General features: G+C 37.5%; 1 protein-coding gene across 1 annotated transcript in view; it reads right to left on the reverse strand.

Annotated features, from left to right (window-relative positions):
• The window catches only part of CLMN (calmin), an 80,727-nt gene that overhangs the window by 17,806 nt on the left and 36,931 nt on the right, over window positions 1-25,990 (reverse strand). The window contains exons 2-6 of the mRNA XM_087726041.1: window positions 21,311-21,372; window positions 19,616-19,711; window positions 18,053-18,136; window positions 7,634-7,726; window positions 2,413-2,603 (exon numbers count right to left, since the gene is read on the reverse strand). Of these exons, the coding sequence (XP_087582167.1) occupies window positions 2,413-2,603; window positions 7,634-7,726; window positions 18,053-18,136; window positions 19,616-19,711; window positions 21,311-21,372 (526 nt within the window). The remainder of the gene's footprint in view (window positions 1-2,412; window positions 2,604-7,633; window positions 7,727-18,052; window positions 18,137-19,615; window positions 19,712-21,310; window positions 21,373-25,990) is intronic.

Below are 25,990 nucleotides of genomic sequence, written 5' to 3' on the forward strand. Positions count from 1 at the left end.
TAAATTTCCAGGTTTTTTCATATATGGAATGGAATGGAGTGGAGAGGAGTAGTGGAATAGAGTAGAGTAGAATAGAATAGAACAGAACAGAACAGAATAACAGAGTTGGAAGGGACCTTGAAGGTCTTCTAATCCAACCCCTTGCTTAGGTAGGAAACCCTATGACAAATGGTTATACAATCTCTTCTTTACAACTTCCAGTATTGGAACATTTACAACTTCTGGAGGCAAGTTGTTCCACTGATTAATTGTTCTGTCAGGAAATTTCTCCTTAGTTTTAGGTTGCTTCTCTCCTTGATTAGTTTCCATCCATTGCTTCTTGTCCTGCCCTCGGGTACTTTGAAAAATAGTCTGTCTCCCTCTTCTTTGTGGCAGCTCCTAAGATATTGAAACACTGCTATAATGTCATCCCTAGTTCTTCTCATTATACCCAATTCTAGAAACCGTTCTTTAATTTTAATGTTGTCCTTCAACAAAATTTATTCCACACCAGTATTTATGTTTTAGAAAAAATATAAGAATATATTAATGCATATGACTTGATGCTGGTTAACTCTGGTGCAACGTAAAGCTAAAATGTTCTTCCTATTTTAAGTGAATTGATGTAGGGCTATTTTAAACATATTATCTAGCTTTACTAGCTTTTCATTTGAATGTAAAAATATACATCAGCCAGAAACCTCCTTTATTTAACAAATGCCCATTGTCCAGATAGACAATGATCATAAATTATCATATATGGAAATGCCATCAACATAAAACTCTTTATAACAAAGAATGTAATAGGCCCATGCTCAAACACCTTTGATGATATCACAGCACAGTTTATTACGTGTGAGACATGAAGTATTTAAATACTATCATGAAATTAGAGGTTGAAATGATTGCCCCATAGAAGTTACTTCCAAATGGGAAATATTTGATTCTATGGGCATCGCAAAATGCAGCTTACACTCCACTTAGGAAGTGAATTGAGTATATGATCAATTGACAGCACTGCTAGACACTATTCACAGCAGCAAAGGGAAGCTGAGATTAGACATTATAGAAAGTCCCCCGTGACACCAATCTTTGATCACCGAATAGCCCAACTTGCTTCTTGTTTGGCTTGAGACATGTCCAATAATGTCATCATGTCCCTGAGATTTCAAAATAGACTAATGGGTCTTCCTAACCAGGGAAATGTGTTAGGGACAATTCTGCCTCTCCAAGAATATGCCTCTATGGGGGGGTAATGGTGCTTGTAATTTTTAAAGCAGAGATTAAAATTTAGGTAGAGACAGAAACACAAAAAGAACTCAGGGCAAGTTGCTCTCTGTAATAATTTAGAGGAATTATAAACTGCTTCCTGAAATCTAATAGGCAAATAAACACAGTTTATTTAAGCTTGGAATTTCTATCTTTGCACAAGATGAATATTTGAAAATATTGCCATAAGCTTTTTGTATTTTTTCCCAGCCAAAAAAAACAACAAACTTAGGTAGAGAGTTCTGACTTAGAATATATTCTTACAGAAATGTGATGTGCATAACAGTGTTATTCCACTGACCCATTTCACAATGGTTCTATACGAAGCCATTAAACAAAGAAGATATGGAAAGGAAGGTGCATGGAAGCTGCTTGCATTTTAGAATAGCATTTTAACTGGCAATGAAACCTCTGGCCATTCCAGGCACAAAAGATTGGTCTCTTAAGCTGCATATATAGAGATGAAAATTAATCTGTGGACAATTGAACTTCTCTCCAGACAAACAAGATTACTATACCCCCTCTCTTCTTTGAGATTAATGGATAGAAATGGAGGAGTGGAATCAAAAAGCTGGATCCCAGTTTAATTTTCTGACAAATTATGATTCTCCCTACTTTCTCCAAGAATACATACTAAGAGAAAGAACTAGTACATTTACTCTGGTTTCCATAATCTTTGTATGATAATGGAGAGTTGCACAGATAAATCAATTGCAGAGAAATTCAGAACAGTGTTATCAACACAAAGATCACAGAACAGGAACATCAGGAAAGTGGATCAGCTTGCTAACAGGCTCAATTACATTCTGTTCTTGCACAAGTTCTCCTTTACATTGCTTTAAACCAGTGGTAGTCAACCTGGTCCCTACCGCCCACTTGTGGGTGTTCCAGCTTTCATGGTGGCCGGTAGAGGTTTTGTCCGATACTGAAGCACTTTCCTTTTTTTAATTTAATTGACTTCCCTACTTTATAAATCACCATTATTGTGGAACCGGTGGGCGGTTAGAAAATTTTACTACTAACAGAGATACAAAAATGGGCGGTAGGTATAAAAAGGTTTAATACTCCTGCTTTAAACAGATCGAAAAAGGACATTTTTCATCCCTCTACCAGGCAATGAAATTGATTTGCGTTTTTAAAAAGTGAGGAGAGGAATCAACATACTTTCTAGTTTTCCTTTGAACCCAAGTTAAAAGAGCCTTGATTGCTTTCCGCTGATCCTTCACTGAAACAGACATGTTTCTCTCAACATTAGGTGTGCTGGGATGAGATGTGTCCGAATCAGGGCCACTTGGCCCCGATGACAGGCTAGATGAGGAGGAGTTCCTATTGAGGTTGCCTGTAAGTTCCTTTATCTGTAATGAAAAAGGCAATTATTAAGATCAGAAATACAAAACAAAGATCTATCATCTAGTCATGCTTCCCAGACAATCAGCCCTTTTCATTGCTTTAGGCAAGAGACAGCTTGCAGGCACTTCTTCAGTGCTAAGACCCAGAGTTCAGCTGAGGCCAATTTGATGCATCTGAAAACAGCTGTCCATGCCCGACATCACGAGCACTGGAAACTGGCATTCCAATATATATAATAAAATGCACACCACCTTCCAACAATCAATATTTTGCAGTAACATGGCCCAGATATGGGCCAAACTACAGGTATGGGTGCTGTAAGTAAACAATCCACAAACATGCTCACTTTAAGAGTAACATATTTATTCTGTGGATTATTTAAGCTTTAAGAGATTACAAAAATAAATAATTTATATATACAATGGGGCAAATGGATATAATGTGCAACTATTGCTAAGTAAAGCGTCTTAGCCATTAATAATGTAGTTGCACAGCAAAGATTTAAATATATACAGTACGTGAACTGCTTTTGCTCACTACCTAAAAGGTGACCTTTTGAATTTTTCGTATGATTAATCTGTAATAAATCTACTTATCTATCTATTGGACAGTGTCACCTTTCTACAAACTGACCTCTTTCTCTTCAGATAAAGCATTGTATAACAGCCAAAAAGCCTCCTTGAGAAAAGTACTTCTGCTCTTAGTGCTACAGGCCTTCATGTATCTGTCTTGTTATCCGAGAATCCTACTTCCCTGAACATTGGATTTTCAGGGGAATCAGTATAAACCAGGGGTCAGCAACTGTTTATTGTTTATGCCCCTGGTTTATGCTCTGGAGCCACAGGTGGCTCTTTCATCCTTCTGCTGCACAACAATTTTGAGAGGAGCTTCCAGTTTGGGTGGGGGGGAAGCACGCTGAACCAGGAGGAGACTCTATGGCAAGGGACAGGTTTTCCTTTTGGCTCCATAATTGTTAGGGCTTTCGATTAGGACAGGTAAAGGGATAAGGACACCGCGCTAAGAGGAGACTCTGTGGTGTGGGAACTGGACTTCCGGTTAGCTCCAGAACTGAATGGGGGACTTCCAGTTAGGAACTTTATGGCTCTTTTGAGTGTTTAAGGTTGCTGACCCTTGGTATAAACTAACTCTCTGCCTTCCTGTAGTTGTGTTCCCATGAACTGCTCCAAACCCTTCTTGCCTTTGCCAGAACACAGCATCACATCTCCACCCCACCGCCAAGCATTCATGGAAAAATGTTAAAGAAAGGTATTTCTGCTAAATACTGATTATCTTATATATGGCAATAATATGATTTATTAGAATTCAGCAATGCCTTTTTAGTGGAAAGTTATCAAATGATAGAAAGGAAAAAAAATACCCCAAAGGTTGGAAAAGAGAACAAGTGGCAAGGAGCAGGCTCAGTTTGGATTCCAGTGTTAGTTACACTTTATGAAGAAGGTATTTTTGGAATGCCATAATAGCAGTAAGACAATGCTAAAATCAATGCCAATGTCACTTTGCAGCAGAACAGGATAAACAACCTGATCTTTTAATGAGAGATATTCAGCACCAGGCATGGAAGGTTTTTTTTTGCTTTTCAAAGGCCTGACATATTTACTTTTTAACAGATGGTGGGGCGGGGAAACGTCTTCTCACATTTCCTGGCTTGTTAGCTCTCATTTTGCCATTTGAAAATTTGGCTCACCTTTAAAGGAATAATCATGTTTAGGAAATAGCAGCTGAAATGGAGGCAGCCGGAAGGAAAGTAATGGCAAAATAATTGAAAGGAAACGGTAACATTTTTTCTCCTTACCAAATTCACACAGCTACTGTATGATTATCTGATCAGGTTTGGCCCATTCTAAACACATACAGTACTCAGAAAGTGTTTGGTTGGAAATTATGTTGCCAGTTTTTTTTCTCTCCTTTAGCAAAGAAAGTCTATTTTGATTTGGCCGTTTTAAGGAAAAACAAAGATTGTAAGCATTCTAGTTACTGTAGATGTTTTTAATTGAATGAGTGTGTATATTTTCTAGCTATAAGGTTTTGGCAAAGCTATCAAAAATCCATTGTTGGGGAAAACGTCCAGTTGGCTGAGCAATTGGGGGAGGGGTTGGACTAGATGGCCCACAGGGTACCTGTAATCTAATCAATTTCATCATCATCATCATCTGACCAATCTTGCTTAGCCAAGTAATCAGTTTAAATCAGGAAGGCTGACTATTCCACTTAATGCTTTTTAAAACAGATTCATGAGAATACTAATGTTTGTGATTCTAACAAGCTCTTTTTGTCACCAATAGGGTTCCCCCCCCCTTCAAAACACTGTCCATTTTAAAGTAATGTAGTTGCTCATTGGCCATTGAGGAGAAATATGCTTACAAAAAAGAGTGGTGTAAATTATTGAAATTATATTAGTGGCAAGAGGGCACAAATTTCATGTGCTCTCCTGCTGGCTATCAAATTCTCATGTAGAACGTAATCCTGAAATGTCACTAAAAATTTCACTGCCTTTCTTAAAATTAGAGTAAAGATGATGTAGCAAACTGGGGTTGAGTTTCCAGAGAAGTACTTGCTAATTTGATACCTGAAGATTTAAATCTCCCGTGCATTAAATCCACAATGATTGTCTAATTCAGTGGTAGTCAACCTGGTCCCTACTGCCCACTGGTGGGCGTTCCAACTTTCATGGTGGGCGGTAGGGGTTTGCTGTAATTCTGCTTTATACATTTTATAAAGTAAAGTTACTTCCCTACTTTAGAAATCACCATTACTGTGGAACTGGTGGGCGGTTAGAAAATGTTACTACTAACAGAGATACAAAAGTAGGCGGTAGGTATAAAAAGGTTGACTACCCCTGGTCTAATTGTTGTAATGTGTTTTAACAGGTTTTTGTTGTTATTGTTCAATTATTTATATCTGTTTTGGATTTTCTTTTTTAACTGTGTGACCCTCCCATAACCATTATGTGAGATGGGCAGCTATACAAATTAAATAGATCAAAATAAATAAAGAACATCTAGACAATAACTCCAAGTCTTTTCAGAAAGCGAAGGGGGATTTGTCGGTTTGGGAGTTAGCAAAATTTAATTGCCAAATTGGAATAACTCAGTTGCCCAAATTAGAGTAAGCAGAAATAATCCATGTTTACTTGAAAGCCATCTGTAGATACAATTGCTTGTACCAACCAGACTTTCCTAAAGATATACTTTAATATATGCAGAATTCAGAATGACCTAGTTATGCAGCATTTAAATATTTTTTTATAAAAATGTCTAAAAAGAAGCATGAGTCCAAGATAAGTCAGACCTCAACATTTTAATTAAGGTTGCATATTGGTGTTCTTCAAATTAGAGATCAATCTGACTGCTCTTTAGAAGGCCAGATATTGAACATGAAACTCAAATACTTTGGCCACGTAATGAGAAGGAAGGACTCACTAGGGAAGAGTCTAGTGTTGGGAATGATTGAGGGCAAAAGAAGAATGGGACAACAGAGAATGAGGTGAATGGATGGAGTCCCAGAAGCAGTAGGCGTGATCTTAAATGGACTCCAGGGGATGGCAGAGGACAGGAAGGCCTGGAGGAACGTTGTCCATGGGGTCACGATGGGTTGGACATGACTTCACAACTAACAACAACAAATTCTCAAGCATTTGTGGTATTTAATGCTGATTGCCAATCCTCTGATTGAGACAATGGATTGGATAAGTTATTATAATTAAGTATTTTCTTCCAGGGGATGGTAGAGGACAGGAAGCCCTGGAGGAACGTTGTCCATGGGGTCACGATGGGTTGAACACGACTTCACAACTAACAACAACAAATTCTCAAACATTTGTGGTATTTAATGCTGATTGCCAAACCTCTGATTGAGACAATAGATTAGATAAGTTATTATAATTAAGTATTTTCTTCAACACTGGCAATTCTTTCCTCCTGGAAAAGGTCCAAATTCATTCAAGAGCCATATGATCTGCTTAGGTAAAACTCAGGGAATATTGATTAGGTTTGAAGGACCTGCTGTTCTCCTGTCTAAAAAAAAAATTCAAGTCCTGATTTCTACATCTAGTAGTTTCAATCCATCAGGGTGGCATAAATAAATCTTTCAATCACATTAAAGCTGTGGGAAAAACAGCAACATTTATAGAGAGTAGAAATGAACAAGAAGTATTATTGGCCAAAATATGTTTCCCAATCTATAAAATAGAGTATAAGTTAGATCTGCTGGGGATTGGTGTTTTTAAATAGTTGGAAGCATATTGATTACATGGGTAAATAATTGTGTGACATTTCACTGTTTTAATTTCAGTGTTAGTACCATGAAACAATGTACATCTACAACTGTTTAAAAAAACAGTGTGAAACCTTTATTTTTTGACGGAGTCCTGCACTTGGCTTTTTGTGATATATTGGGAATCATATTCCAAAAATTACCTCAGGACAGAATAAAAAGTGGATAGGGCCAGGGATAACACTTAAATTTCATTTAATATAAATGTAAATGTAAATAAAATTAAGTAACATAAACACTATGCAGTGTCCCCATTTGTTAATTTTTTCTCTCAACCAAAATAAAAATGACAATTTGTTGTAAGGATTTCTGGAATCTACACCTGAGGATTGAGAGACTCAATTGTAACCTTAGCTGGGGCCTCAAGTTTTGCATCTCTGTTTAAAGCATAATTGGCAAGATGCACTGCATTAAAGTGAAGAATGCAATGACTGGAGACTGATCTAAGATTTGGATGAAAGCCAGAAATATTTAAGTCAGGCTGGACATAAGTAACTAGATGAAGAAAACCATTTGTGAGGATAAAGGAAATGTCCTGAGAAGGAGGTAGAGGAAGAGAAAGGGAGAAAAGAAAGGAGTAATAAGGCTCAGGTGATGGGATCATTGCAATGGTCCCAATTTTGCAATATTGTTAGACAAAAAGATACAGATGATAGCAAGCATCTATTTAATTTATATCCTTTTTTGCACACAACTCTGTTTTCTGTTGAAAGCGAAAAATGTGATTTTGGATTTTTTTTACCTGAAAAAACAGGATTATGTTCCATATCAGGCCCAGTACCATGGAGGAGTTCCCATCTGCTATTTCAGATGCATCAATGCTAACCAGCTTTACCTAAAGAAAAATGATTTGCATTTTTCAAAGTTATATTTTCAAATAAATACATTCATCAAATAATTGTTTTTCAATTGTGAAGGTAGAGAATGATGTACCATCTACATTTTTCAATAAGATTAGGCAATTTTTGGTTACATTGTGCTTTTTTTTTACAGTGCAATAGCTACTGACTACTGTTTCTATCCACACTTCTATATAAGCTGTGCTAGTTTACAATATACAGTAATATGGCCCCACATATTTTCTTGCCTGTAGGACTGGCACTTTCTCTTCTTGCTACCTTGTTTTACCAGGTGTCAGCCCTTTTGAGATAGGCCAAATCAGGGAACAGACTATTTAAAAGCTTGTCAATGTTACACTTTGCCCCTCCTAAACCAAACAGAATCAAATGAGGGTTGTCTTGAGTTAGTTTCACACTTCTTCCTTCCAGGGCTAAATTGATCTCTGTTTAATGATTCATGCATTCATTCCTCAAGTTATCTTGGCATTCCTCTATATCAGTCAGCAGCAAAGAAAACAAAGGATCCTTCTGTTTTTATTTCAACATAAAGGAATTTGGCCATATTGAATGAATGAAGCTGTATGTGAGCCTGACATTGAGATCCCCAAGTACCCCTGGACCTTAGGAGCAGAAGAAGATGAAGATGTCTTACCCAGAATAGTATTATTTATACTGCATTTAAGAACTGTTCTGTGGGTCAGTCACTATTTATAGGCTGAACATCACTACCAGTCCCTTGTGCATTTTATTTTTCCTGACCTCCACAATCTACCTCTATCACACTTGTTATAATCATAGATGTATTATTATACATTGCAAAATAAGGGCTCTCAGTAGTGCACAAATAAGAAACACTATATAAATGGTGTCAAGATCCAGATGCCCTCCAGAAGAGGTACATTTTCTAGTAGCTTCCAAAAGCCATGCAAGGTGGGAGCCTAATTAGGTGTTCATTGGGAGGTTCTTCCAAACAACCAGCCCAATCAATGAAAAGCAGCCCAATTGAGATTTGCCCTCCTTTATCTTCTTAAAGTGGGGTAATTTTCATGGGTTGATTGAACTGGCCAAATCAATTTGTTTCAGAACATGCAGTCCTGCAGGTATCTAGACCTCAAGCCATGTAAGACTTTCTACGTTAGTACCATCACTTTAAATATCACTCAGAAACCTGTGGGCAATGAATACAAGGCCGACAACACTGGTGTAATATGTTCTCTTCCGTTGAACACTGATCAGCACATGGGCTGCTGCATTTTGAACCAATTGCAGCTTCTAAGTGATATTTAAAGGCAGCCTCACATAGAGCATGTTTCAAGGAGTTGAAACCGTTTATGTCCAGGATGTGAGGTGTCTGCATTCTACAGGTCTCAGCCCTCCTCCTGATCTGTGAAATATGCAGGATTTCTATGGAAGGCAGGCTGGTTGCAGTTATTCTTCCTGCAGTCTTGATTATCTGTTGAAGTTTGTACCTGTCCATTTTGGTTGCTGTACCAAACCAGACAGTTATAGGAATACAAATAACAGGCTCAATAAAATTAAAACTAATAACTTAATTTTTTTTAATAAACAGCAAAAAACCAATAGTGATTAAAAGTTTGATTTTATAAAATTATAAAATAGGCCAAGGATCCATATAAGATTTTGGAATTTATAAAAAAAAACTCCATCTAGTGGGGTTGGGTTTTTGTTTTTTTTTAAAAATAAGATTTTAAAAATTGGACACTAGAGGAAGCTAGAGGAAACTAAAGATTACAATTAAAGGAGACGAGCACATACACTCAATTTACAATTACAGAATGAAACAAAATACTCCAATATTGGACATATTGAATGATATTTTTGAACAATGGGATCAGAAGTTAATTTTAGCCAACAGAGACATCTGCTTCTATGGAGAAATTGTGTCTAAGAGATGTTATGGATGAGGAACAAGTTCTACTTGGGAAGACTGAGTCTGAGTTGAATGTGGATTTATAAATTACAGGCTACAAGAATTACATGGAAAAAGTTGCTACACTGGACATACAAAAGAAACACTTGATGTTTTAATACTTAAAGTGGATATACAAACAATAAATAAGAGAATGACTTGGATAATTTTCCTATATTGGATTTACAAAAGAAGCTTGTTAAAGTTTTGAAGAATCTTGTGAGAAGGAACAGAAAAAATGAAAAGAAATCAAGTTTTACAAATATTATTTAAATGAACTAAAATTAAAATTGATGGAAAGGAAGGAATTTTAATTGGTTTATTTGATCAAGGTTAAAACAGATATGTTGTTATCTGAAAACACTTAATGGCCTTTTGATGACACTAATATTGAAATGATGCTTTTGTTTGATATATTTGTTTATAAATAAGAGATGGGGTATTTAAGAAAAGGTGTTAAGTTGTTAAAATTGTTAATACTTGTGATGAAGGTAGGAAGTAACTTCTTTATTTTCTTTACTTATTTTCTATTTCTAATTCTTTTTTCTATTTTTATTTCTTTTCTGCATTTTCTACTTTATTTTTACCCATCCATTTTATTTTAGCTTGTATTAGTTTTTACTGTGGTAATTATAATCTTTAATAAAATTATTTTAAAAAATCAATAACCTGCTTGCAAATTTATTAGACACTTTGCTTTTCCACTGGTTAGAAGTATGTCAAATTCATTGGTTTCATTAAATATCTCATGCTTCAATGGTCTCACTTTTTTTCCTGAATATACTCTGTATATATGTATATATAGGTCAGTTTCAATCTTAATTCATGAAAATAGCACATATCCATGGAGTGTAAAACCTCACTCCCTATCCCTTTTGACACAAATTCAATGATTAAAATGAACAGTAGCAGCCTTCATTGTTTCAAGCACAAACATGATAAACATCTTCTGATATTGAATTTGGACAGAAGCCTGCTCCATATTGGCCAAACTGAATGGATGCCAAAGTATACACTTTGTCTTGTGACTCCCTCCAAACTCACCATTACCTACTGCAGCCAATGAGGCAGAAAACACTAGAGAACAACATCAAGATACATCACTAGTGCAGAGGTGGTATTCAGCCAGTTCTGACAGGTTCTGGAGTAGTGGAAATTTTAAGTAGTTCAGAAAACTGGCAAAAAAGCTGGCCCCGCCTCCGCTGCCTCCCAGCCTCCCAGCTGTTCTTTCGTTGCCCTGAACAGGAGAATGGAGCTGGAAAGCAGGTTAGTGGGGTGGGGAGGGAATGGGGATTTTGCAGTAACCTGTCCCTGCCAACGCCCACAAAGCCACACCACACCCACAAAGCCATGCCACAGAACCAGTAGTAAATTTTTTTGAATCCCACCATCGCACTGTTCGCAGCGATGGTGAACATTTTTTGGCCCACGTGCCATAAGTGGGGGGAGCGTAGGGGGTCGTGCATGGGCGTGCCGCACCCATAATTCAATATGTGACCCCCCCAATGCACATGCGCGCACTACAGGCACAACCCCCCTTTTTTGCATCCTTTTTTCGCCCTCCACAGGCTCCAGAGGCTTTATAGGAGCCTGGAGAGGGCGAAAAAAGCCTCTCCGCCCCCGCCGGAGGCCCTCCAGAGGCTACAGGGACCTTCAGGAGGCTTCCCTAAAGCCTCTGGAGGGCAAAAAAAGACCCTACAAGCAAATCAGAAGTGATTTCCAGTTTGCTTGGAGGGTCATTTTTTGTGCTCCGGAGGCTTTAGGGAAGCTCATGAAACTTCCGGAGGACCTCCGAGTGGGGAGGCTCTTTTCGCCCTCCTCAGGCTCCTATAAAGCTTCTAGAGCCTGGGGAGGGTGAAAAATGGCTTTAAAAAAGGGTAACTTGGCTGGCCAGCGCGCGCATGCACATTGGCCAGCTGACAGGACAGCGCCTCGCATGCCCTGACAAATGGTTCCGCGTGCCACCTGTGGCACACGTGCCATAAGTTCACCATCCCGGCACTAGTGGGTTCAAAGAATGCATTAAAATATGTCTTTGTTGTGCATTACCACAATTACTACTTTGCCTTCAGTTACATATCTGAATTTTCGAAGCAATTAAGTTTATGTTGTGTAGCTCCATTTCTGACCATTTTATGATTACATTAAGGCTTCAAAAATTCATTATTCTATTCAAGTTACATTTATTAGGTTACTCTGATAAATATGTTCTGGCAAACTACATGAATAGAACAAGGATCATTATAAATGTGAGAGCCATATGAGCTTGTGGGTGTTTGGAAATGTGAACATAACATGCTTCTAACGCAAATGGGGGCTTCAAAACCCTCTCAGCTATCTTGGAGGCATCAGCTTTCTACATTCATTTTTACTTCATGGCTTTTAAAAGAATCACTGCTTTTTAGGGAGTGATCAATTTACTCAAAGGTAAGATTTCAGGGTTGGGATTCAAGGTTCACATACTGAAGCATATTTCACAAGACAAACAACATGTTTTACTTATTCCCAATAACACTCCCTGCGGGCAAAAAATGGAAACAAGGGAATTTCTGCTACTCCCAGTGACAAGGTTAAATTCCAGTATGATGCCTCCAGTATTTCTTAAATAATAGGAGGAGTACTGGAACTCTCCCATGACCCTTTCAGTTTCTGCATAGCTGCACACCATGATAGTCCCTTTGAATCTCTTGTGGCTTAATATTTAAACTGGTATTTTAACTTTCCTTATTGCCAAGGGAATTTGAAAATGTTTTCCTATCTGCCGTTCTCTTAAAGAATTCAAACATACTGCCTTCTGAAAAGTAGTAGAAGAAAGTACAATCTTAAGACATCAACTACTGTCCTTTCTCATTCAACCTGGATCTTATCAGCTCTAGTCAACAGGATGATTGTGGGAACTGCAAAACAGGAGTGGGTTCTGGCAGGCCCTACTGCCGGATCGCTTCTGTGTGCGCTCTGCGGGCATTCATGCGCAGTGCAATTAAAATTGTTCTGTGGATGTGCAGAACTGAAAAACAAGATGGCGGCACCATAGGCGCTGCCCAGAGAACAGGTTTGGGGACTTGGCAGGCCTGGGTCGCTGCGGATTCCAGCGACCCAGGCTGTCAAACCACTACCGGTTTGGCCGAACTGGGCCGAACCGGTAGGAACCCACCACTGCTGCAAACCAACTTTTTTGGAGTACACTAAGCTGCAGAAGGGTGCCCTAGGGTGGGATCAGGCACGTGATTACCTGTTAAATATTTAAGCTGCTGATATATTTGTTTAAAATGAGCCCAGATGAACTCAGATGTTCACTAGGAGTGATGCCGTATGAAGCAAAGTCTGAAATACATCTTGTTTGACACTGGCTGACTTCACTCATTATGCTGGGCTGTAAGTTGTATAACCATTGTTAGTAAAGTAACACTATTAAAATAATTCATGTTTTGGGGCTAGTGAGCAAATTTGTAACTTCAAGAGCATGGTGTGGACATTGTCATCGAATGGCTGTCATAGCAAATATAATCACTTACAACACCCACCCATTTATCAGAAGGCAAACAGGTTAAGCTTTTCCTCACCACCCTCTGTACCACTTCAGCTTACCATTGTCTCCCCCCACCCCATGACCCGATGACCAAATTTCAAAAGGAAAAAAAGACTTGTCATTAGTTTCCTATCATTTCCCCTTTTTTCCTTGCTCTCTGCGGGCCTAAACACATTCTAAGTGATGTTTAATCTTGATCCTTTTCTTCATAAGCAAATAAGACTCTAAAAAGAGTGCAGAGAAGAGCAACAAACATGATTAGGGGACTAGAGGTTAAAACATATGAAGAACGGTTGCAGGAACTGGCTATGTCTAGTTTAATAAAAAGAAGGACTAGGGGAGACATGATACCAGTATTTCAGGGGCTGCCACAAAGAAGAGGGAGTCAAACTATTCTCCAAAGCACCTGAGGGTAGAACAAGAAGCAATGGGTGGAAACTAATCAAGAAGAGAAGCAATTTAGAACTGAAGAGAAATTTCCTGACAGAGCAATTAATCAATGGAACAACTTGCCTTCAGAAGTTATGAATGCTCCAATACTGGAAGTTTTAAAGAAGAGATTAGATAACCATTTGTCTGAAGTGGTGTAGGATTTCCTGCCTAGGCAGGAGGTTAGACCAGAAGACCTCCAAGGACCCTTCCAATTCTGTTATTCTATTCTATTCGATAACATACAAGCTTCCTGTGAATTTATTTATTTAAAAAACCCTGAATCTTAACAAAGTAGGAAGTAGGGCAGGGGCCCTCAACCCCCACAAGTCAAGAACCAGAACCAGGCTGCACAGCTGGAGGTGAGCAGCATTCAATCAAACAATATTGAAACCACCCCCTCCCCTTCCCTAATCCATGGAAGAATTGTCTTCCACAAAAACCTGCTGCCAAATGTTGAGGGAGGCGCTGAAGTAGAGAAGTTATCAAACGCTAAAGAAGACACTGGCAGGCACATTGACATCTATGATCATCAAACTGAGAAATCAAGGACTCATTTATCAATTTCTAAGTCCACGCAAAATGCAAAAATAACAACAACCACACAAAATATGGTTTCCAAAAATAGAAAAACACAATCAGTGACAAGGAGTATTCAGTTCTGTCACTAAGATAGAGTTGGATATATACTGTATGCTCACAAGCAAAACTGTTATTTTAGGAAAAGCCTACAGACAACTGACACTTTAAGAAGTCAGACAGACTCTGATACTTCCATTAGTTTTACTAAGTATAATATTGATTATACTATAAACCTTTTTATTTATAAAGCCTTACCATTTGTCAAAGCTGAATGATTGAGGAACATACAGTATTTAGAATTCATTCACAAAAATCAGTGTCAAATTGAGGTTAGGCATGGGTCCACAATGAAGAATGTCTATTAAAATTTGCAAGTTGCATAGTCATTAGGTTTTTTTTTTGTTTTTTTTTTTTTTAGCTTTTTGGCTTCATTGTAATCAGAACTGAATCATTATTGTGCCTATGTTGGAAGTACAAAAATTATGATGGAATTAAAAGTTGCCTAAGCAGTTAGGAGCTAAGCTATATCCATGAAGTCATGAGGATAACATGAAGATTAACACACAAAAACAATTAGGGAATGGAGAACTTCTTGCTGGGAGAAGTTTCCTGTGTATGACCACTGTATTTAGCTCTTGCAGATTCAAGAACTCCCCTTAAATTAAGACATACTCTGACTACCGAATATTATCCTAATTTTTACTCTGCAAAATCCTCCCATTATCAGTCACTTACAAGTATTATAGGTACCCTCAGGAGGGGCTGGACACACAGATCAAATCACTCCATCTGACCTTTAAAAAGTTCACTATGCTTAAGAGCAGCTTCACCTTACATACTGAAGTTGAAGCACCTTACTATGACATATTAAACCCCTTAGCAACCAGATAAGTATGTGTAAGTGAAGTATGATGTAACAGCACATGCAGAATTCAATGGCATAGGAAAAATAATTCAGGAAGATTCCCCACACTACTGAAGCTTCATTTTGTAATTTTACTTGTTAGTGCCACACCTTCATCATATTTTTTTCTATCTGAGATGAAGTTCATTTTGTCCAAGGCTGGCAAAGGCCTCCTTCCAAACTTCATAATATAAGTAATTATACACTTGGAGGATTTATTTATTTTTTAAAAAAAATTATGGTTGTGGAATATAATACTGGGTGGCTAGCAGCAATAATAAAATCACAAACAATGGAAGAAAAATCAAGAAAAAATGGGGTACTAATCCATTATCTGCATCTATTCATTTATGCAATCTCTGGGTGCCAACTTGAGACTTTCTGGGTACCATCACTTCAGACTTTCAAGAAGAGATTGGACTGTCATTTGTCAGAAATGGTGTAGAGTCTCCTGCTTGAGCGGGGGAAGGGGTGTTGGTCTAGATCAATGTTTCTCAACCTTGGCAACTTGAAGATGTCTGTACTTCAACTCACAGAATTCCCCAGGGCTGGCTGGAGAATTCTGGGAGTTGAAGTCCGGACATCTTCAAGTTGCCAAGGTTGAGAAACACTGGTCTAGATGATCTATAAGGTCTCTTCCAACTCTGTTAATCACAACACCCGAGGAAACGTCAGTTGTTTATAGCTAACTAGATGATTAAGAGAGTGGTGTGTGTGTGTGTGTGTGCTGGATCTCAAGGGGATGGGTATTCCACAAGGCAAGGTTGCTATGGAAAAGCCATGCTTGCTAAGTCCCACTAGATGACTACATTTAAGGGAAGGGATCTGGAATGTGTTCCCTGGGTCTGATCTGGACAAACACCTTCAGGAAGAGGTAGACCCATAAATAACCTGGCCCTGTGCCATATAGGGCTTTAATTGATAACTAACACCTTGAATTGCAGGAAATACTGAGAGCCAATGCAGCTCACATAGCAACAATATCACACGGCAAAACGAGGGGTATCCAGTTCTACACGAGTTATAACTTTTGGGTGGTTTTAAAGGGCATATAGCTTATTTTTTTACATTTGGAAGTAGAGAGGTACCTAGTAGTTAGGAAGAAAATTGCCATCTGTGTGTACAAAAAGGTTGTTATCCGCTCTGCAAATAGCTAACGAATAAAGCAATAATTAAGAACGAGGAAGAATAGCAGAATTATAGCACCTTTGAAAGGAGTGACAGCCAAATGATACAATGTGGTACATTTGTTTTTGACACAACATGATGTACAAAACACTTGGAGTACACACAATGTACTCTTTTCTTTTTTTCTTTTTTATCAATGGCTACCTGTCTAATGCTGCTTGGCAAAATGCAGCGTGTCCAAACTAAATTGTCAAAATAGGTACAGGTAGTCCTTGACTTAAAACTGGTTACTTAACAACCAACACAATGGACTTCCCCAAAGTTATTTATGACCTGTTTTTGGAGATAAGATAGCTGTACTCCACCTTGTGCTCACATGATTGCATTTAGGTGCTTGACAACCAGCTCACCTCTATAGCTGTTCACTGCAGCATGTGATTACATGATTTTTGCCACTTTTTGATATTTACTTTTGATTTCTGGCAAAAAATGGTCATTGGGGGAAATGGATTCCCTTAAGTACTTATGCATACACTTAATGTCTGTTATGCTCGCTTAGCAACCATCATAAAAATAGTCATATTTTCAAATCCAGTCATGTGATGTCTAAATTTATAACTGCAATGACTTGCAACTGTAATTCCAGGTTCAATTATGGTTGTTAGTCAAGGACTACTTGTAGATGTGAACTTTAAAAAAAAATTAAACTTAAGAAAGAGCATTGTTTTTATATTCTGAAGATATGTTTTTGTTTTAGGAAGAGTACTGTTATTTTATTCTAGTTGATAACCCGGCGTTGTTCGAGTATTTATTTATAGGGGGAAAATGTCCGTACCAACCATAATTTCTAATGTTGGATTTTCCACCTTACCAGAGGGAGCCCCCTTTTGGAGTACTGTGAAGCCATTACCATGGCAACTCCACTACACTGTACAGTAGAAGTCATTTTACAGCAGTACAGTAGAAGCTATTTTAAGGCACAACAGGTTATATCTTAACAGAACACACACCCCGGGGGATGTTGGGGGGGGGGTCTTACCCCCCACAGTATTTTTTTCCCAGAGAGCAAGTCACCTGTGTAACAAGTTAGGTTGAAATTGCTCGAGGCGTTCCAGAGTTATGCTGGAACACATGCCCGCGTGCGCGTCCGCACACACACACACATATTGCATGTACAGAGTGTACGCATTATTTCCTGTAGAATTGCTTTTCTCTAAATTGTGAATCACTGGTTTCCAAGCCAATTTTTTTAGATTTCAGTCTTGGAAATTAAGAGGTCTTCTCCAATTTAATATCCTCCAATAATTTTTGAACTTTAGCTTTGGCACTGTTCAAGTAGCAATCTCCATTGGCTGCAGATTATGGGAATGGAAATTCAATACATATGGAATAAAGCTGTTTCAGATTTTCAGATACTGGACTATTTTAGAACTCTGGCTATTCTTTAATAGAAAAAGTATAATCCTTAACATAATTGAAAATAGTTTTAAAAATCAAAAAGTTCAATCAAAGCAATTTCAACTATTCAGAGCCTGTCAATTAAAAGCATTTTCTGCATTATTTTAATCATTTAATCCAACTGAACCCTTTATGACATTTTAGAATTAATCTAAAATGGATTTTAATATCTATTCTTTGCAACCAAGGTAGATTTTAACATCTATTCTTTGCAACCAAAGTAGATTTTAATGTGTGTTCTTTGCAACCAAATAGATTTTAATGCCTATTGTATACAGACCTGGCATTAAGACATAATTATTTAGCACAGATTAGCATAATTTTTGTTAACAGAATGAATCACAATCACAGAAATTACTTACATTGCTATCCTCCAAAAACTTAAGGGCTTTTGCAATATTGTTCAGTCGAAAAATACGATGGGTTGAAGACTTGTACTCATGTAGCTAAAAGAAAATCAGAATGGATTGAAAAGAAATCTAACAGTTCTTTGTGTGGTACTAATGTTGTAAAGCCCTGAATACTGGGAAATTATTTATAGTACAAAAGAACAGATTTTGAAGTTTGTCATTCTATAGCTCAACCTGACATGTTTGTATGAAATACACTAACAATATTTTCCCACAAACTTTACTAATACTGTATATGATAATGACTGCAAAGATTTTAAATAACTTATTTTGGAAAAGTCTGAAATTCTTTCTTTGGAAGACTAACTAATAATATTATGGGAGTTTCTTTGAGGTCAAGAATAACTTACAAATAATAATCATAATATAAATAGGAAATCTAATGTAGAATTTGATTCTAATAGGGAACCATCCTTGGATAACAAACATCCAATGTCATATCCTAACATCCAAGATTTAGATTTATTTTTCCATAGAATCCTATTTTTATTTCATCTATAGTTTTCAGTATTGATTTATTGTTTATACATAGTTCTGCTAATATTGTGTAACACTCTGTTACAAAGTATGTTCAAGGTTCAGTATGGAAAACTATCTACATTTTGTTTTCTTGTATGTTTGTATATCTTCCTCTTTTATAGTATTTATATCTATATTTTTTCCATTCAATTGTTTCCAATTCTTGAAGGCTGCTTGGACAAGTCCCTGCAATTTTCTTGCCTAGGTTTATCAGAAATAGTTTGCCATTGCCTCCTTTCTGGGTTGGAGAGAAAGTGACTTGTCCAAGGTCCCCCAATTGGCGTCACTCTACAATGTGTATTTATGTGTCTTTGTGTATACTGCACCTCTAATTTAGAATTTTAGTTCATCTTACTTTGGGATTATGAACTCAGAACTGTGCAGTCTAATGTGGCTCTTAAAGTAAGAGAAATTGCACATCACTGTTTCAGAGCAATGTGTTCACATATACAAGAACACAAAGACACTTGACTACAAAATGTATATACAATTTACATCTTACTTAAATAAAAAGTAATTTATACAATGGTTGTCATAGTTCCATAATAGTTATCCATAATTTATATAGTCAATAGGTATAAAATAATCAAACATTTCTACGTGTATGCAACTCCTCCTACCTCACGTTCTCAAACAGACTGAACATTTCAGCTATTTCACAAATTCTGTCCCTTTCCATCAGAAAAGTAAAACTCAGAAGCATCTGTGGCTTCTAGCATTTAGAACTTACATTAGAATGATTAAAAACAATATTGTGCCATAATGCCACAAACTATACTATTTTTGTATGAGCATGAAGTGTAATGACACATATGCCAAAAGGGGCAAAGCTTGCATAAAATCAGCATAATATTGTTTTTGTAATCTCTTCCCTCACAGTTACCTCTGAATAATATAGCACTTAGGCTTATATACCCCTCCACGATGTTTTACAGCAGGGGTCTCCAACCTTGGCAACTTTAAGACAATATATCCTACAATATATGTTATACATACCAGATTTTGTCCAGACAGCACTTCCAGCAGTGCCATCAGAATTTTGCCATCTTTAATATCAACCAGCAAATCTTTAACTTCCAGAGGGGGACTACACTGTGGGGAAAAAGGAGGAATTATTTAATAATAGCTTTGGAATGTGCATCCATCTATATCAATCAAATCAGTCAGTCCTTATCCAGAAGGAAAAAAAACTTTGTCAAATGAAACCTCTGACAGTAAAATTTGCAATGTTCAGGAAACAAAGGAAATATTTTAGTTTAATTAGGGCATTTTGTAATTGTTCAGGGTGGGGCATCTTTGAAAAAAAAAAAGGAACTTCACACAAAAGCTTATCAAGAAATTACTGTATATCCTGTATCTTGTATTGTCCATAGTTATTAAGTTATTCAACAATTCCAATACATTTGAATCATTAGCTATTACTGATGTGAAAAATTTCTATGCTTATTTTTTAGGGCTGCAAAAATAAAAACAATTGATATAGGAGAGCAAATAGTTGTATTTCTTTACTGCCATTTGTGTAGGAAGTCTCTGAGTATCAGACATAATTGAATGGAAGGAAAAGATTATTTGGCTCTCTGGAGCCCATCCAGTATAGACTCTTTGCTTTTATCAATAAGCTCTGAAGCAATGTTTTTCAAACATGGAAACTTTAAGATGTGTGGACTTCAACTCCCAGAACTTCCGAGCTGGGAATTCTATGAGTTGAAGTTCACACCTCTTAAAGAGGTCACCTTTGAAAAACACTGCTCTCAAGTAAATATTTCAAATTTTCTGGGAGGCCCTCAGCTTTGGAAAGGCTAACATTTACATCATTATTGTCCCTCCACTGTATTTAAAAATGTCTTCAGCATTTTTAAAGAACAGAAGCAAACTAAAACTTGAATCTTTGGGACAGTATTTGTGAATTTTCTTAGCAACGTTATGGCAGTGATTTACCATTCTCATCTTCTGGATATTTTTGAACTTATAAATCTAACGCGGAATGGGACAACTCACTATGGCCAACTCGCCATGGCTGATTTGCTGCAGGACAACTCACTGCAGAGCAATTCAACAATTCAATTTAATTATTTTTAAATAATTTAAAAATATTTAAATTTTTGTCATTCACATTTCATTTTGTCCTTCCTTTCACATCTTTTCTTTAATGATTCTATTTCACCATTTCTTCGATATTAGTGTAACCCAGTGTTTCTCAACCTTGGCAACTTGAAGATGTCTGGACATTCGCTGGCTGGGGAATTCTGGGAGTTGAAGTCCAGACATTTTCAAGTTGCCAAGGTTGAGAAACACTGGTGTAACCCTTGCCCCATGGGGAGTTGGCTATGGTAAATTATCCCATGGTGAGGTGGCTGTGGTAAGTTCACCATAGCAAGATGGCCACAACAAGTTGTTGTTGTCCAATCTAGCCAACAGTTCCCTATTCAAGGAGTAGCCGGGTATTTCCTTGATTGGCTTCCTAGATTCGCTCAAAGTGGCTAAGTACTAAATAAATAGCCTAAGATTTCATATGCTCTCCTGTCTACAAACCTCATTTTTCAGAGAAGAAAACAGAGTACCGATAGGTAGGTAGGTAGGTAGGTAGGTAGGTAGATGATAGATAGATAGATAGATAGATAGATAGATAGATAGATAGATAGATAGATAGATAGATAGATAGATAGATAGATAGATAGATAGCACTCTTACCTTTTCCAAATGTAAATTCATCCATCGGGTAAAAGTCCTTTTCTGCACATTTTCCCTCTCCACTAGAGAAAAAAAGTTAATGAATGGGAAGTGTCTATTAAGAACGCAATACTACAGATTTAAAATACTCATTAAAATATGCATTCATACCACAAAAAGAACAACCTTTGGGCAAGAAAGGAGCAATTTTTAAAAAATCAGACTGTGAACCATTAGGGAATGACAATCATATCACAAAAGGAACAGAAGCATACTTTTTGATCCTATTTTGGAGTGGGGCCAGGGGATATAAATGTAGCATAACGTGGCTATGGTAAACCTACTGAAAAATTAATACTCCTGTTTTTCTATTTTCCTGAACAAAAGACCCTATTCACTATATTTCATAATGACAAGTTTGGAGATTTGGAGAACTGCAGAAAAAGTGTTGGAGGGTACAATGAGACCTTTAAGTCAGAGCTTATCCATCTGATTTATAAAATCTACCAAACTATAAAAGACAAATACAATCACATTATCCAATTGCACCCCAAATCTCAGATTCCTTGAATCAACTCGATTATACTAGAAATGCATCAGCATATTTTCTTGTTTAGAAAGATCTTCAAACCTGTAAGAAGTAGGAAAGGGATAAGGACTGGTACTGAAAAGAAAGAGAAGGAATTAAGATTTTTTAATGCCCCATTCTTTAAACTGTTCTACCCACTTTTTCGGTTAAAAGAGAAATGTCAACTTCAAACCATTTTTTAAAAGATACAGTGACAATTCTGAAACCCAGAAACTGAATCAAGCCTTAAAACTGAATTGGTAAAATACACTCATGAAAACAGTCACAACTAGGTTCTTAAAACATGATTAGATTCAAGGAAATCCTCCAATAAGAGTATGGTGATACATACAGGGGTGGGCTTCAAATATTTCAGCAACAGGTTCTCTGCCCGATTGCTGGGTGGTATGGCCATGGAGGGCGTGGCATAGTCAACCTCCTGCACCACAGCGGGATTTGTGTGTGTGTGTGTGTTTGCCTTCCCCAGGCTTTGGAGGTTTTCCTCGAGCCTCTGGGAGGGCAATAACTGCCTCACTCAGGCTCCTGAGGTCCTCCGGAGGGCAGAAACAGCCTGTTTCTAGCCTTCCAGAACTTCTGGGAGGTCCAATTTTCCCTCCCCGACTCTCTGCGTGGGCCCTGCATTTGCCTTGCATCCAAAACGGGCTGGGTGGAGACTTTTGGGAGGGGAGGGGTGGGGTGGGAGGGGCCAGGCCAGCCAGGACTGGGATTTGGAGGTTCCCCAAACCGGCCATAAAAATTGGCTGGTTAGCTATGGGTTCTTCCGAACCTGGGCGAGCCCGTAGCAGCCCACTCTGGACACATAGAACTTCTCATCCCTTTTTATTCCTGAAAGCAATTTGTGAAATAGATTCAATTGAGAAATGTTACAAGATTGCCCATTGAGCTTGGTAGCTGAGCAATGATTTGTAACTGGATCTCCCCTGTTCTAGTTCATGGTTTCATCCCTCACTGTTTTCTCTGGGCCAATACCTCAGTTTTATAGGACTCTCATTATAAATTGGTTGAGTACACAAAGTACACATTCCACAAAAGTTGCATGGTCGTAACACATCCTAAAGAATGTGTTTCTTTGCATCTACCCTTTGTGAAAAGGTGCAGCAAGAAAACCAAAATTAAAATTAAATTAGATGAGCTCAGTTTCTAGGCTGCAGCTCGCATGTATAAAGTTTACAGCCTCTCTTGAGGGATCTGAGGGCATTGAGAGAACAGGAACAAGATTATAAATATTTTAATTACATAGAAAACACAGCCAGGTTGGTTCTTCTAGGCACTATGCCAGAAAAAAAGTAACACTTGTTAGAATCCAATAACATAAGCAGGAAAAGGAAAATTGCCTGGTTTGGATTTAAATTTTAAAGAGTTTGGGGCTCCATAAAAACATAAGGAGTTTATTCTTTTTCAATTAAGGCATGCAAAAGAAAAAGAGTTATAGCATTCACTGTGATTTATGGCAGGGATGGGCGCTCAACAGTCTTGCATAATTCCCTTGACTTCTCTTACATTTCCACCCTGCAAGTGATCAATTTAGGGCTAAATGAGAAGAAGGAGAAAGAGGACAAAATCTTCAGAAGGCCCTGGCCTTCTCCCAAAGTGGCTGGAGTCAGCTGAATATGCACCTGCATTGCACTAGCCAGCCTCCATTCAAGAAGCAAGTTTGGGGGCTTTAACTTCATCAGTATGAGTTGATGGATTTGGGAGGGGGGCAGCCCCTCCTGGAGTTCAAAAAATGCTAGGTGACTGTGTTCATACAATACACTGAAGCATTTGCATTCACTCAACCATATGTTAGTATTGGCAGGGGAGTTATTTCATATTTATATTGTATTATAATTACATCCCACATTTAATTTAAGAGGTCAAGGAAGCCCAATTTCATTCAGGCATTCAAGAACATCAGGGCAACGTATTATTACTCCTTTTCTTACTGTTTCCTTAAATAAAAAGCCTGTGAAGTAGGCAGAGCTGAGAGACTATTTTTATATTTTGCATTTATATTTTGTATATGTTTTAAGATGAAATGAGGGGGGATTGGTTTGTTCATTTGCTGTTGTTGTATGCCACCCAGAGTCAAATAGTTTGAGTTGGGCAGCCTTATCAATGTAGTTTAGTGTTTTTCCATCTTAGCAACTTTAAGATGTATGGATATTAACTCACAGAAATCCTACCCATAGAATTATCTATTATTAAATTATTAAAACCGGTTCAAAGCTATTGAATCAGCTTCCATAGTTAAGAATGGACCAAAATATGGATCTCCACTGTCCTAGTCCAACATATCACCCACTTCACGATACTGATTGCATATGAGTTGAGTAAGCTCTAGTTGCTAAACATCATTAGATATGCTGTACAAATACTGTTGGTGTATGACGATGGACATAACTAGATTTATCACCCACTGAAGATTACTAGCTTAACAACAAGTATATTAATTATGGATGATTTGTCCTACCTTTTAATCTTATTTAAAACCAATTCTTAAGGTGTTGGTCTAGAAACCAGAAGAGAGTGAGTTTTAGTCTCATCTTAGGCAAGAAAACCAGCTGGGTGACTTTGGGCAAGTCACTCTCACTCAGCACAAGCTACCTCAAAGAGTTGTTGTGGAGAGGAAAGAAGAAGAATGAGCATTATGTATTTTGGCTGACTATGGGTTATTTATAAATTAATAAAGGCTTGATAAAAAATAAATGATAGATGATAGATAAAGAAGGAAGGAAGGAAGGAAGGCAGGAAGGAAGAAAGGAAGGAAGAAAGAAAGAAAGAAAGAAAGAAAGAAAGAAAGAAAGAAAGAATGAATTAAAGCAGATTATCAAGGCCAGTCATGCCAATTCCTTTGATCCCCTTGGTTCCAGAATGTCTTGACCAGTGTATGTAACCAAGCAACAATGCCTCATGGACATTCTAGAGCATACCTTGCCATGGTCATCCAAGCTGAGTTGATAAACAATCTTAATCTCTCCACCTTTTAGGATTTGCACTGCCTTTGGTTGCTGCTTAATAAGATGATGTTATTTACTAAAAATAACCTCTCTCATTCCAATGAGATTAGAATAGTAAAGTCTAATTTAATTGAAAAATAACCTCACTCATGTTCTCAATGGCTGTTAAAGTTGCACTACACAAGATATGGGGTTGCTTACCTATTAGTTTCACAGCATACAATGTACAAATATACTGATATTCTTCCCAGCAACCCTCAGTTTTAGCATTTATGGAGATTTTGAAGAGAAGTGGAAAAATAATTTTCTAGATGAGGCTAGTAATACTGGCCTGGAGCAACAGTCTTTAATCCTTTTGGTTCAGTCAACACATTGGGAAAATTGAGAACATACAGTGGCTTTCAAATGGCTGCTGGGCAGCTTATCATTCACAACACAGTAGCATCGAAGTCTGTAAACAGGATTATTTCTCAAATTTAGGTATCACCCGTCTCTCACTGTTACAAAGCATCTATTTAACCAGAATGGTACCCGTTGTCTTCTCTCAACTATCCCTGCTTACCTTTTCCCTTTTTTTCTGGAAAGTGGCACAGGTAGAAAAAAGACTTCAACTTATGAAGTCATTTTATTGATTGGTTTGTTTGTTTGTTTGTTTGATATCTACAGTCTCCCATCTCAACAAGTGACTTTTGCTACATTTGAGGCCCAGAGCTATTTTCGGTAGAGGTATTTTACTTTACAGTACGCCAACTTTTTTTCTTAAAAGATATAATGTCAGGCAAGATGCCTCGAGGGCACTAATTAGAGACTCTAAGTCCAGAAGCATTCACCTCATCCAAAAGGATTCTTACATTGTGACTTGGAGTAGACAGCAGAAAGAGACTCAATAAATCAAGCCATGTCATGCTTAAGCCAATAGTGGAAATCCAACGCATATAAACACCTTTACACAATCTTGTTCTACTACAAACAAAGGAGAGTTGCCAGCACATTAGTATGAATCATCATCTGGCTATGAATGGACAAATCTACACATCCACACCTCCTCCACAAACAAAAGCACTAATCTGTTCATGCGTATAATCTGCAGATATCTAATTCCATATATATTTTAGTTGTTTTTTTTTCCTTGAGAAAGTTAGCAATGCAATTGTATAGTAGTACCATTTGAAA

Source organism: Thamnophis sirtalis, unplaced genomic scaffold (assembly GCF_051295495.1).
Source record: "Thamnophis sirtalis isolate CommonGarterSnake01/CBP01778 unplaced genomic scaffold, rThaSir2_p1.2 scaffold_1, whole genome shotgun sequence".
Taxonomy (NCBI): Eukaryota; Metazoa; Chordata; class Lepidosauria; order Squamata; family Natricidae; genus Thamnophis; species Thamnophis sirtalis.